Raw genomic sequence first — 12,519 nt, 5'->3', positions numbered from 1 at the left:
TCACCGAGTGCTTTTTCGACATCGCGGTCGAGGGCCAACCGCTCGGACGCATCGTCGTGGCGGTGGACGAGGGAACGCTCAGCGGTCGGCGATTCGTCGAGCTCGCGCGAGGCGTCGGCGGCTTGTCTTATCGGCGAACGACGGTCGATAACATCGAAGTCTCCGGCGACGGTGACGATGCGGTGGAGATTTATTTGAAGAATAATGGCGTGGAAAAGTTCGTGACGCCGGGCTCGGACGCGAGCGTGGACGTCGTGGGAGGGCCGTCCGCGGAGCGTCTGCTGCCGGATTTGGGCAAGAGATCGCACGACGAACGCGGGTTGGTGAGTTTGATCGTGCGGAGAGATCCATCGGAGCCAGAGCCCGAACCCAAGGCGCGGTTGGTGAGTGTGCGAGGGAAATTTGAGACGGTGTACGATCCGCCGCCACCGCCGCCGAACGGGACGGGGTTTACGATTACGTTGAGAGCGGCGCCGGAATTGGACGCGACGAACGTCGTCGTCGGTCGAGTCGTGAGCGGAGACGAGGTTTTGGAGGAGATCAGTCAGCTTCCGACGGTGAAAGATAACACGAGCTCGCCATTCTTTGCGGTGGCGAAGTCGATAGGGGATAAGCGAGCGCTCGTCGCGGAACAAGCGTTCCGAAAGCCTTTCAGGAAAGTCCAATTCATGAAGTGCGGCGTCGTTGCGAAGAGCGCGCCCGCGAGCGAAGACGAGGCTCCCCAGTGATGGCAAGTCTATTAGGGATTTACTTGTTGTGCTTGTGTGTAATCAATCTAATATCAATGCTAAACTAATCTCAAGGGAGGCACGTTTCGATGATTCGAAGAACGGTGGACGGGTCTGCATCCGGCAAACACGCTCTCAACGAAGCGACAGACAAATCGCTCGCGCCCAGTCGATTCATGCCCGTCTCTATCGCCGAACGAAGAACTCGAGGTGTGGGGACGTCTAACAGACGCAAATAACACCCAAACCTACCGTAAGTATCAATCGACGCGTCGTACCCTTCGCCGCGTAGGTACTTGGCGAGAGCGCAGCCAACCGTTTGGTCGCCGTATCTGGAATCAAGGACAAGCGAAATCGTCTGTTTGAAGGACGATACTAGTAATGTCGGCATGGGAAACGTGGTTTCGACGTCGTGCTCATCAAGTCCGGATCTTTTCAATAATTCACTGAACGCACTCAACAGGCGCAAGTCGTTCACCGCGAGCGCCGCCGCATTTGCTCGTGCTTCACTGTTTTCCGTGGAGTGAATGAGCGCCTCACACGATGCGTACATATCGACGTATGTTCGTAGAGCGTCGGGAACTTCCCTATGCATGCACTCTCGTAACGCCGCGGCTGTGAATCCAGCCCGATCGCTCGCACCATCACCCATGTGTCGCGCGAACGCGAGCAGCACCGCGTCGCTGGTGAAAACGTCCACAGCATCTCTTCCTGCTCGTGCCGCCGTCGCATTCGCAACGGGTGCGGTGTTGTGATCTATACTCGCCTCCGCAGACGGCGGCTTGAGGGCAGCTCGCGCGCCGGCTGCGTGTAGTGCCGTCGCGAGTTGCGCCTTCGCTCCCGTGCGATCGATTTCGTACGAAAGCGCCGCGGTGTGCCTTTGAATCGGAATGTTTCGGCGCTTGTACAAAGCGTCCTTTGTGTCCGCGTGCATGAGTGCGAAATCAAGGTGTATGGACCAGTACCTGGGTGATATGATCTTGATACTCGCGAGCGCTGCGGGATCGGGCAGCAGGCACGGTGTGATAAGCTGCATAGTTGTCTCTTTCCCTTGCGAGATCACCGTCGTAATTTCAACCGGCGATGATACCGGTTGGAGCGTCGTAGCGTCGATCGTGTGCAGCAAGCGATCTTTCGCAGCAAGAGCGTAAAGGTGGCGGTAGGCCTGGCAGTACCATCTGTTGTCGTTCGGGTCGGATGGAAACCGTGGAAACATCGAAATCAGCAACGCAGCTATGGACGCGTCGTCGGTTGAAAACGTCTGCGCGCCGCCGCCGAGGAATAGGAAGCCATTCGCGAGACCGATCGCCATGTGCGCACCATACGTCAAACCAGTGTTCGCAGATGCGCTCGTCTCCATTCGCGAGCGGAGATGCCGCAAAAGTCTGAGCGTGGGTAAATCGCCGGTTCCAGCCATCACGCACGATAACGCCATTGCGACGATGCCTATGCACGTTTCGAGCATCGACTTGTTCACCAGAGGTTCCCCACCGTCCTGGCCCACTTTCTTTTTCCACTCAAGAAACTTGAACGCATAATGTCGAAGCGTTGCAGATGCGTCAGGATTACTGGAACCGGCAAAACGCAAACCGATCGACATGCAACCACCCGCGAGAACGTTGACATACGTCTGCGCGATCGCCTCGCGATCGGCTTCGCCGAGCCATGAGGAATCATTTTGCGCCTCCTGCTCCTCGGGAGATTTGACATCCATCGCGTCTCGCAACAGCGGCGGTAGTAGCCCTTCGATCCAACTTGCACTTGGCTCTACCGTGTCCCACATGATCAAGCTCTTCGCAACGACTCGCAACATGACATAATCCGGCCGCGCGTCGTCAAGGCCGTAGTGCGTCGATGGAATCTCAAGGTGAGCCGATACAGAGGCGTCGTTCGTCTTCAAATACATCAAACCGAGCGCCATGATAGCTCCGGGAGCCGACAAATCGACGTTCACCATCGAACCTTCAAGAATATAACCATCGACGGACGCCGTCTGGTCCTCTACAACGCCTCCAGTAGAGTTTGTCCAAGCGTCGTCCGAAGGGTACGACTCTTGCCAACCAGCGGCGCCGGACGTAGACTTGCGCGCTGCCGATGAAGATGGGACACCGCCGGGAGGTGGTACATGTCGTGCGACACCACCAACGATGAAATGACGCAATCTCTCGGCTATGTGCAAATCTGACAACCCGCTCGCGCTGTGTCCTCGTCCCAACGTGACAAGGCCGAGTGCAATGCCAGCAGACAATGCGTAGCACTCTCGACCGTTGATGACATCGCCTTCTGGCGACTTTCCTAACTCGCTGAGTAGTGTTTCAACGATCAAGCGCTGCGCTGTGCCTTGATAAAGCAAACCGACAGACAAGAGAGCGCACGATTGCACGAGCGACGGGAGCTCGATTTCTGGAAACGACATTGGATGGCGTGTCGGCAGATGCAGAAAGCACATTCTGCTCGTCGCAGAATCACCCGTACCGAGTTTTGACGCTGCAACACCTAGTAGCGTACCAACGGTCGTCGCTTCGTGTTCTTGCGCGAGATATCTGTACAAGTCAGTCGCTGTCAAGCTCGATAAATGACCATTCAAACCGAACGCCATTAAAACACCCGCGTGCGAAAACGTCGGGAGTTTGGGTCGATTGAACACGATCCACGCTCGAGTGAGCTTTCCACTGTCGTCGTCCGATCGAAGCGCCAAGCCCGCCGCAGCGCCGTTGTGAAATTCTGGCCAATTCACGAAATCTTTCGGTGCGTCTGCGGCGGTGAGATCAAGATTGACCACAGCGTACTGCTGCGTGGGCAAACATCCGGCGAGGCAAAGTGTAGGGACGAGGAGCGCCTCGGTTGGTTTCGCGATGACTGTGCCCAAAGAAGCCGCTCCTCGACCGACAGGCATGGCCGCAGTTCTCGCCGCTAGCAACCACAACTTTGACTGCTGTTGTGAACCTTGCTCGGCGTCGCCGCCTGCACCTTCGGTTTCGTCGAGCTGAATAGGAACCGGCGTAGCGGTGCTCAGAATGGAGCGAAGCTCGCGAATTCTATAATCCCTAGGAAAGCGAAGAGGACCGACGAATTCTTCAAGATGCTCTAGACCATCAGACACAGATGCGCTATCGGGTTGAATTCGCGTCGTCGCAGCCGGCGCGCGCGATACCCGCCGTTGTCTTTCGTCGCGAATGAAATCGTCGTCGCCATGCATCAGCGCCAAGTCTTGGCGGCCGATGAGCTTGTACGCCTCAACTGGCCATCCATTAGCGGGAGAGTCGCGGCAACGGCGTAATATTCCGTGGAATGGGAGCGACAGGCCCGGCGGTAGGCGCTCGAGATCCTCCAGCGTGAAGCCCATGTCCACCATGGCGCACGCAAGCGCTCCGCCAGACGTCGAAGAGTTCGTCGCACCAAGAGTGGACACGTGACACAATTTCACAACACGTCGAGCACGCACGACGACGTCACCACCAAATGTGTTTGCATCGACGTGCGCGTTTTCTTCGAGTCCTGCGAGTATGAGCGGCGGTACGAGTGTGTGAAAATCTGACTGCCCCGTGAATATTCCTTCGACGGCGCGTAATAGATCTGGCACCTGCAATGGTGCCGCCGCAACGCTCAAAGGCGCGATACTTGCGCCAGAATCTCGGGCGTAATAATCTGCGTACGCTTCCCTAGTCGTTCCGATCGCGTCGACCAACGACATCGCAAACTCTCGCAATGGTTTTAACATGCAGCGTGTCAGCAAATCCACTTTCGAAGCTTCGTAAATCGTGTGCACGGCGTCCAAAACGACGCTCGCCCGCGTCGCGTTCACATTCGAGTCCGATGTTCGGGCACTCAAGGAATCGACACCAACTTTTAGTAACCGCTGCGAAAACTCCCAATCGTCGAGCTCGTGTACAGCTCTCGGTTTGACGGCGACTTCGCACCACGCTTGCAGCACTTGAACGAAGTACGCCCACTCGGCTTCGGCGTCATCGGCGCCGACGCACTCGCTCGCGTACATGCGCCGCAAAATATCCAAAAAGTCGTCTTGCGAGCACACTTCGCGCAGAACAGCGAACAATGCGCGCGCGTGCGGCGATGCGAGAGATCCTGGGACGCGCACACGCATCGAGCCTCGTCTACTCGTGTGCACGGTCACACCGGAACCGACGCTGTCGGATAGAAATTGTACGTCGCCAGCTGTCGACTCGCCGTCTGGCGTCGTCGCGTCGAGTTTGCACAACAAGTGCGTGCCGATGCAAAGCGCGAGCGTGCCGTCGACGCACACCACGAGCGTGTCCAACATTCCATCGCCCTTACGCGTGCCAGAAACGCCCATCGCCGACGTCCCCTCAATCGCCCCGCTCGCTCTGTGTCCTCCCGGCGCATCCGCGTCTACGTACAGCCCGCACACGCGTTGCGCCGCATTGTCGGACACTAAAATAATTTCGCGCCCATTTTCGTCGTGCGCCAAACTGTACGTCGCCGCGTCGGCGGCGAAATCATCTCCGACGCCTTCGCTCCAACGCAGATCCGCGCGACTGACAAACTCTGGCACGGCGTCGCTGAATTCAGTCTCGCTCCGCGCCGGCACGAGCGTGATCGTCCAAAGCTCGAGCGCACGTCGCGAATGCGCGTAAAACAACACGTCCGATCGTTGTGGATCGCTCCAAGCGACGAAGACGCCGTCGCTCAAGCCCTCGACGGGCGTCGGTTCGTCCAACGCGTGCGCGACGAGCGCCACGCCGCCGCCGTCGCTCGCGACGAACAACACCCCCTCCCTCGTCGCCGCGAGCGCGCACGCCTCGAATCCGATCGGCATTCTCCGCATCTCCCCGTTTTCCCCGAACAAGCTGAACGAATCTCGATGCAACGCGCACCAAAACCACCCGCGCCGCTCGCCGTCGCTTTTAAACGCGCACCGCGTCGCCGCCGTCGCCTTCTCTTCGCACGACCATCGTCCGCGAACCACCCCCCCCGCGCGTCGCGTCAGCGTCTCGTTCTCAATCTCCAACGTCTCCTCGTCTCCGTCCTCGTTCGACGTCCGAAACGTCCTCGTCCTCGCGTCTCCTCGTCCTCGCGTCTCTTCGCTCGTCTCGCCTCGCGCGCGCCGTCCCCGCGCGATCCCTCGTCGTCCGTCGTCGTCCTCGATCGTCAGCCCCGTGAGCGCGGTCGCGACGAACGACGACCCTCGTCCTCTCGTCGCCGTCGTCGCCGTCGTCGTCCACTCGCTCCGTCGCGCGCGCGGCGAGCTCGCATCCGCGTCGTCGCGCGTCGTCTCCGTCGTCGTCGTGTCGCTCGTCGCCGACCGTTCGACGCGTTCGGACGCGCGCATCGCGCGTCGCGCGCGTCGTCGCGCGTCGCCGTCGCGCGCGTCGCCGTCGTCGCGCGTCGTCGCGCGTCGCGTCGTCGCGTCGCGTCGCGCATCGCGCATCGCGTCGTCGTCGCGCCGTCGCGACGTCGCGCGCGGCCGGCGCGCGAGCTGTCGCCGCGCGTTCGAATCGCCGCGCGCGTCCGAGACGGTCGAGACGCGCGCGTCGTCGACGCGCGGCGCGCGCGCGCGACACGGACCGATGGATGGACCGATGGATGGACCGACGGCGCGATGGAACGATGGCGCGACGCGACGCGTCGACGCGGCATCCGACGACGCGCGATCTCGGACGGGCGACGCGCGACGTCGCGGCGACGCGCGCGACGCGGCGCGGCGTCGCGACGCGGCGAACGTCGTCGCGATTGGACGAGGCGGACGAAGCCATCGCGAACGGGATTCGCGACGACGACGACGACGACGACGACGACGACGACGACGACGCGCGCGGACGGGAAAGGCGAGCGCGCGCGATGAGCGATGCGCCGTCGGGGGTCGAGCGGAGCGCGAGCGGGACGTCGACGTCGAGCGGGGACGGGTGGACGGGCGACGGCGTGGCGGTGGCGGCGCGCGCGAGCGGCGAACGCGCGGTGGTGTTGAGAACGTACGGCGGCGACGATGGCGACGCGAGGACGGGGAAGGCGGTCGGTGCGCGCGTGGTGCGAGTGTGCGGCGCGACCGGGACGCTGATGGCGGGGAAGGGGGTGGTCGGGGAGGACGCGTTCGAAGACGTGGAGCGCGCGCTCGAGGCGCTTCGCGAGAGAGGATACGTCGAGGAAATCGCGAGAGGGGCCGCGGCGTTGGGGTACGGGGTGTTCGGGGACGTCGCCGCGATGTTGATCGCGAAGACGGTGCGCGTGGCGGCGGTGTTGCCGACCGGAGATGAAGTCATGCAAGTCAAGGAGAGCGCGTGGGTGCGCGTTTCGCTGCGAAACGCGTGCGCCGGGTTGAGCAGGGACGAACGCGTGAATTTACAGTCGTTGTGTGAGTTTTCGGTGGACGGCACGCACTTTTACTGTCGAACGTTTGATGTTTCTCGTCCGTTCGCGTACGGGAACGCCGAAGCTGGATTGCAAAATCCCGATCGGGAGTGGGTGTGGAACGCGTCGCTCGCCGCGCCTCTGCGGGCGACGGGGATTCCGGGGGCGTGCCCGACGCTGATTCAAGGTCTAGTCGAGCATCGCGAGCTGCGCGATTCAAATGATAAGTTATTCAATCTTTGTATTTTCGGCAAGAGGTCTAGCTTGCATCCGGGGACGCGATATTTGGCGCGAGGTTTGAACGACGTCGGCGCGCCGGGGAACGAGGTGGAGATGGAACAGCTCGTGTGGTGCGAGGTCGATCAGCAGCGTTCGGATAGTCCGGAAGCGTCAGAAGCAGGGTTGATGAACGGTGACGCGCGGGGGGGGAGCGTGTCGTCCAAGGATGGGAAACTGTGCAGTTGGACGTCGTACGTGTGGCGACGAGGCAGCGTACCGATTAGCTGGGCGCAAGAAATCAAGCAGGCGTATGGCGAGGCGGAGATCCAGGTCGCCAAGGAAAATCCGTATCGGGGCACGGGAACTTACTTCGCGCGCGTTATGAACGCGTATCGTACGCGTGCAGTCGCTGCGGCGAATGGTGAGCGTCAATCGTTCCCGATTACGTGCGTCAACCTGTTGCGATGCGCGCCGGGTAAGCCAGAAATGTTGCTCTCAGAGCATTTTCACGAAGCTGTGCGCGGGGTGCGCCAGCGCGCTGGTTTAGCGGATGTTTCGGTCTTGAACTTTGATTGGCACGCGAACTGCAAGGCGCTCGGTGAGGCGAAGACTGTTGAAGGTCTTTGGGCCGCCCTTCGTCGTCAGCTAATTGAATGTTCGATTTCAATGGGATCGACGTGCGCCGTGGCGGACGAAGACGGCGTGGAGAAAACCGTGAGCTCCTGGCAGCGCGGGTTACTGCGATACAACTGTGCAGATTCACTAGACCGAACGAATCTGGCGGGATTTTTCGTCGCAGCTCAAGTTCTGACGGAACAGTGTTCGGAGTTGGGTCTGAGTGTGTTCAACGCGAACGCAAACGCTGGCCTCGCCTACGGCGGCGGCGCGCTTTCGGAAGGCGTGCTCGCGAGAACGTCCAGTGGATCGATGCTGCCCCCAGGATGGGAGTCTCGCACAGATACCACGACTGGAAGGACTTTCTACATCGATCACAACACGCGGACGACAAGTTGGTCGTTGCCAGAGCAGGATACGACTCGCTCGGAACCCATCGCGGTATCGCCCAATAAGACCGTTGAATCTCCGTCGCAGGCGCAAAGCCCGGACTCTAACATGGGAAGCCCGGGGCAGTCGAAGCTTCTCTCTCGTCTGAACTCATCCGGTCAGCGACTTTGTCAAGCCGGAGGCGCCGAGTGGCTGGACGAACTCATGAAGAGTCCGGAAAAGGCGCACAAAGGCGCCGAATCGTTCAAATGGTTGGAGAGCACGGTGGACGAATTCCGCGCAGCGATGCTGCCGCAGTGCCTCACTGCCATGGTTGAGATCTTTCTCGCCAACGGTGACTTCCACGCACAGATGTATACGTCTACGAGGGCGTCGCACACGGCAACCATTCATTTGCTGGACGCGAATCCCGCCACTGCGGCGGCGATTCGCTATAAATCCACGCCGACTTCGGCGAGCAGTACGATGAGCAACGCGGCGCTTGGTATTCAGAGACGCTTCCACAACATGGTATCCGACGGCACGAAGCAGCAACAATTTGAAATGTTTCTCGGACTCAACCACAAGAAGTACTTTCCATCCATGGCGAACGCGCCCGGTCGCGTCGTGACACGAATTGACGCCGCATCTCCAGCAAAATTGCCGCCGTGCGTGAAAGAAGACGCCGCGGATGACTTAATGAATACTATGCTTTCGTCGTGCGGCGCTTCGATAGCCGCGGCAGTAGGGCCACTTTGGATCACCCCGCGTGGTTCGCACGATGTTTCGTTTGAGTACAACGTGTCGCCTGGGGCGGGAAAACCAGAATATCTCTTGGTGACATCGCCGGTGGGGGTGCCAGAAGCCGTCGCGCCGTCACACGTCGACGTAGTCGTGCGACAAGGTGGACGAAACGTTGAGCACTCGTTTGCCCTCCCTCGCATGCCAGCGGGGACGCAGTTTTCATTCAGTATTCGCGAGGCGTCTGCAGCCGCGGATGGAGGCTTTTGGAGATTTGATCGAGACGCTGTGGAATCGCACGACAACGGAGCGTACACGGCAACGTTGCACATCCGAAATCATCTCGGGGATAATGAAGCGACAAAGGATACATTCTTAGCGATCGGTCAATTCGAGCTCGTAAGCGTACAGCGCGCGTTGACAAACGGTGCGAAGACGCAAGCTTCACTGGGTCAGAAGCCGCCGCTTCCGCGCAGTTTAGAAACCAACGAACCTGCGCCCTCACCGACGAATTCGGAGAAGGATTACGCGGACGCGATGCATGGCGTCGTTCCGGGAGAGGCGTCGTTGGCAACTTTGCTCGAGCTCGAGCTCGTGCGCATGCGCGCACGCATGGCAGTCGCGACGCGAGATACGCTCATCGTCGCGCGGGGCTGTCGCGCGAGCGATTTCGATCCAACAGAGCGATTGAAAATTTGGCTCGCGCGGTCCCATCTGAGAGAACTCGAATCAGAACGCACGAAGAGTAGTGCGTCGACATCGACGAGTGGCGCGATCTCCTCTCTACGCAGTCTCAGTTTGTCGAGCTTAACTGAGTCAATCATGGGACCAATGATTCGACCAAACGCAGCCACGCTCAGTCACGTGACCAACGCGCTCGGTTCGCATCAAGCCGCCGCGAACGCTTCGGCGACCTTCCCGATGACGGTCAAGGGTGATCCGGAAGATGAACGATGCAGCAGCGCTCTCGATGGATTACGAGAGATATCTTCTGAGCTCTTCGCCCCGCTCGACCACGACGCCGGTGGTAATTTCTTCGTCGAATGTTCCGCCGAGGCGTGCGAGGCGGAGAAGCGCGCGGAAGCTGGTACGCGCGTCGCCGATTTAATTGCCGATGCGGACGTGCGAAGTATCGTCGATGGCATGCACACTGTTCGACGCGAGTACATGCGCGCGACGTTCGAGCAGTGCAGCCTCAACGGCGCATCGCTCCATGTCGGCGTTCCATCATCCGTCGTCGTCGGCTTCAAGCTCGCCGTGCCCGACCTCGCGCGAGCGTACGCCCCGTGCGTCCTACGCGTCGTCGCCGTGTGCGACGTGCCCACAGACGACCTCGTTCACGTCGCGGACTACGTCATCCCCGCCACCAAACCGCGCACTACGCTCCACTACGAGCTCGGCGGCGCTTTCGCCGAACGTCAGCCGAAATCCCTCCTGTTTCATCTTTTCTCCCCGGCGAGCGCCGCCGCCGGCGCACCGTGGTCCTTACACGGTCGCATCGGTCTATACGCGCACGCCCTGGACCCACCGTCGGTTAGCCCCGACTCTTCGCCCGCACTCTAGTTTCGTTTCATTTCAACGCATCCGTCCAACCAACCGACGCGCGGCGCCGCCGCGTCGAGCACCTCACTCCCCCGCCCGCGATGCCACGCGTCCTTCGCGCGCGCTAGCGCTCCCCGACGACGACATGCAACTGTTGACGGTCGGTTACGCCGGCGATGACGCCCCAGACGGCGCTCTGGACGCGCGCGAAGACGCAGTCTTCGTCGCCGCCGGTTGGACGTTCACCGCCCTCGTCTCCCCGCGCGAGAAATCGTTGCGCGTCCTGGGCGGCGTCGGCGTCGTGGATTCAGCCGGGCGCGCGATCGTCAACGACGCCTTCGCCCGCGCGCGCGCGTGCGCGTGCGCGACGGACGCGGTGTTCGTGGTCACCTCGCGCGGACTGGGACACTTTTACGTCGACGGCGAGCGGGACGCCGAGACGTGGCGCGAGTACGACGGCGCGGACGCGGTCGTCGCCGCGGACGTCGACGGTGATGGGCGATTCATGGTTTTAGACGATCGCGGACGCGTGCTGGACGCTGACGGCGCGGAGGTTTTCGCGCCGTCGGTGTTCTCCGGCGTGGCAGTGCGACGAATCGCGTTGGGCGGGAAGCACGGCGTCTTCGTCACCGAAAATGCCGAGGCTTGGACGTTCGGTTGGAATTTGTACGGGCAGTGCGGACTCGGTGTGAGCTCCAATGACGTACCGTCACCGACGGCCGTGCGTTCGTTCTCAGCGGTCGGCGTTCGCATCTCGGACGCGTCGTGCGGCGACGCCTTCACGATTTTCGTCGCCGACGGCGGCGACCTCGGCGCGTCGCTCTACGCCTGCGGCACCAACCGCGACGGACAGCTCGGAACCGAGGACTGTGAAATCGGCGCCAGCACCGCCACGCCGCGACTCGTCGCGCTCGAGAACGCCCCCTCGATGGTCCGGTGCGGCGCCCGCCACTGCGCCGCCGCCTGCGCCGACGGCGTCTATCTCTGGGGCGCGAACGACCAAGGGCAATGCGGCGCCGCCGCCGCCGACGCCGTCGTGCCTCGACCCAGGCGTTTCGAACGCGTAGATTTAGCGTCGAATCGCGTCGTCGCGCTCGCGTGCGGGGCGTCGCACGTCGCGATCCTCGTCGCCGCCGAGTCGCCGCCGCAGAGCCCCGACGATAAATAAGTCAGACCGCGCGGGTGCCCACCCCATAATCCAACGCGCTCGCCGCACCCGCGATGCCGTTCGCCGCGCCCGCGCGCGCGCACGCCGCGATGCGCGCGCGCGCGATCGCACCCGCGCGCGATCGACGCGCGTCGTCGTCCGCGCGCGTCGCGAGAGCGCGCGAAAGCGACAAGATGACGTCGACAGCGTCCCGAGGCGATGCGTTGGAAACGCGCGGCTGGGGACGCGATGACGGCGAGACGACGAGCCGGGAAGCGACGAGCGCGCTCGTGGCGAACGCGGTGGCGGTGGTGGTGGCGCTGACGAGCGCGCACGGTGATGCGGCGCGCGCGGCGACGACGCCGGGAGAGGTTATCGGACAAGTCGCCGGGTCGCTGCGCGCGGAGCTCGTTCGCGAGGAACGCGCGGTGGTGGACGAGGTTCTGAAGGACGAACAGATTGGTTTAGACGTCATTAGGGAGTCGAAGACGGCGGGAGAGATGCTGGATCTGTTTGTAGAAAAGGAACCGCCGTTGGCGTTGTTTCTCGTGGCGATGCTCCTTGTGAACGGAAGTTTCGGCCTGGTGTACACGCTGTTTATTCGCGAAACGAGCGCCGGACCGGGTGGGGAGTTCGGTAAGGGCGTCGTCGCGGTTCGTCAGTCCATCGTGAAGGGTATTTTTGCCTTTTTCAATTCGGCGCTCGGGCGATACACGACGAAGGACTCGCAGGACGCGTGAGGCGCGCTCGAGCGCGCGACCGCCATGTATTTGTAACAACGCAGTTGATGAGAGAACTCATTCATTACTATTTTGACCTCGTTTATGATCG

General features: G+C 61.4%; 5 protein-coding genes across 5 annotated transcripts; 4 read left to right on the top strand and 1 right to left on the bottom strand.

Annotated features, from left to right (window-relative positions):
• Nucleotides 1-332: 332 nt before the first annotated feature.
• On the top strand, nucleotides 333-728 carry OSTLU_41204 (predicted protein; the record flags this gene model as incomplete). The annotated part of the gene is made up of 1 exon (XM_001418448.1): nucleotides 333-728. A coding segment is annotated over one exon (396 nt), but the record flags the coding sequence as incomplete, so codon positions are not given.
• A 57-nt stretch (nucleotides 729-785) lies between these two features.
• On the bottom strand, nucleotides 786-5,751 carry OSTLU_45844 (predicted protein). Its single transcript, XM_001418211.1, has one exon. It carries the CDS (start codon nucleotides 5,533-5,535, stop codon nucleotides 799-801), a length of 4,737 nt encoding a protein of 1,578 aa, XP_001418248.1. The 5' UTR covers nucleotides 5,536-5,751; the 3' UTR covers nucleotides 786-798.
• Nucleotides 5,752-6,764: 1,013 nt separating this feature from the next.
• OSTLU_32201 (predicted protein) lies at nucleotides 6,765-10,562 on the top strand (the record flags this gene model as incomplete). Its single annotated transcript, XM_001418447.1, has 1 exon — nucleotides 6,765-10,562. One exon carries the CDS (start codon nucleotides 6,765-6,767, stop codon nucleotides 10,560-10,562), a length of 3,798 nt encoding a protein of 1,265 aa, XP_001418484.1.
• A 484-nt stretch (nucleotides 10,563-11,046) lies between these two features.
• Nucleotides 11,047-11,709, top strand: OSTLU_32200 (predicted protein; the record flags this gene model as incomplete). Its single annotated transcript, XM_001418446.1, has 1 exon — nucleotides 11,047-11,709. One exon carries the CDS (start codon nucleotides 11,047-11,049, stop codon nucleotides 11,707-11,709), a length of 663 nt encoding a protein of 220 aa, XP_001418483.1.
• Nucleotides 11,710-11,882: 173 nt separating this feature from the next.
• On the top strand, nucleotides 11,883-12,428 carry OSTLU_32199 (predicted protein; the record flags this gene model as incomplete). The annotated part of the gene is made up of 1 exon (XM_001418445.1): nucleotides 11,883-12,428. The coding sequence occupies one exon, from the start codon at nucleotides 11,883-11,885 to the stop codon at nucleotides 12,426-12,428; it is 546 nt and encodes a 181-aa protein (XP_001418482.1).
• Nucleotides 12,429-12,519: the final 91 nt, after the last annotated feature.

The sequence above is a fragment of the Ostreococcus lucimarinus genome, chromosome 6 (genome assembly GCF_000092065.1).
Source record: "Ostreococcus lucimarinus CCE9901 chromosome 6, complete sequence".
Lineage (NCBI taxonomy): Eukaryota > Viridiplantae > Chlorophyta > Mamiellophyceae > Mamiellales > Bathycoccaceae > Ostreococcus > Ostreococcus sp. 'lucimarinus'.
This window is presented reverse-complemented; position numbering and strand designations above follow the sequence as displayed.

What these genes read in the sequence shown, in the direction of transcription:
- OSTLU_45844 (XM_001418211.1), bottom strand. Translation starts at nt 5,535, where the DNA reads ATGCGGAGAATGCCGATCGGATTCGAGGCGTGCGCGCTCGCGGCGACG.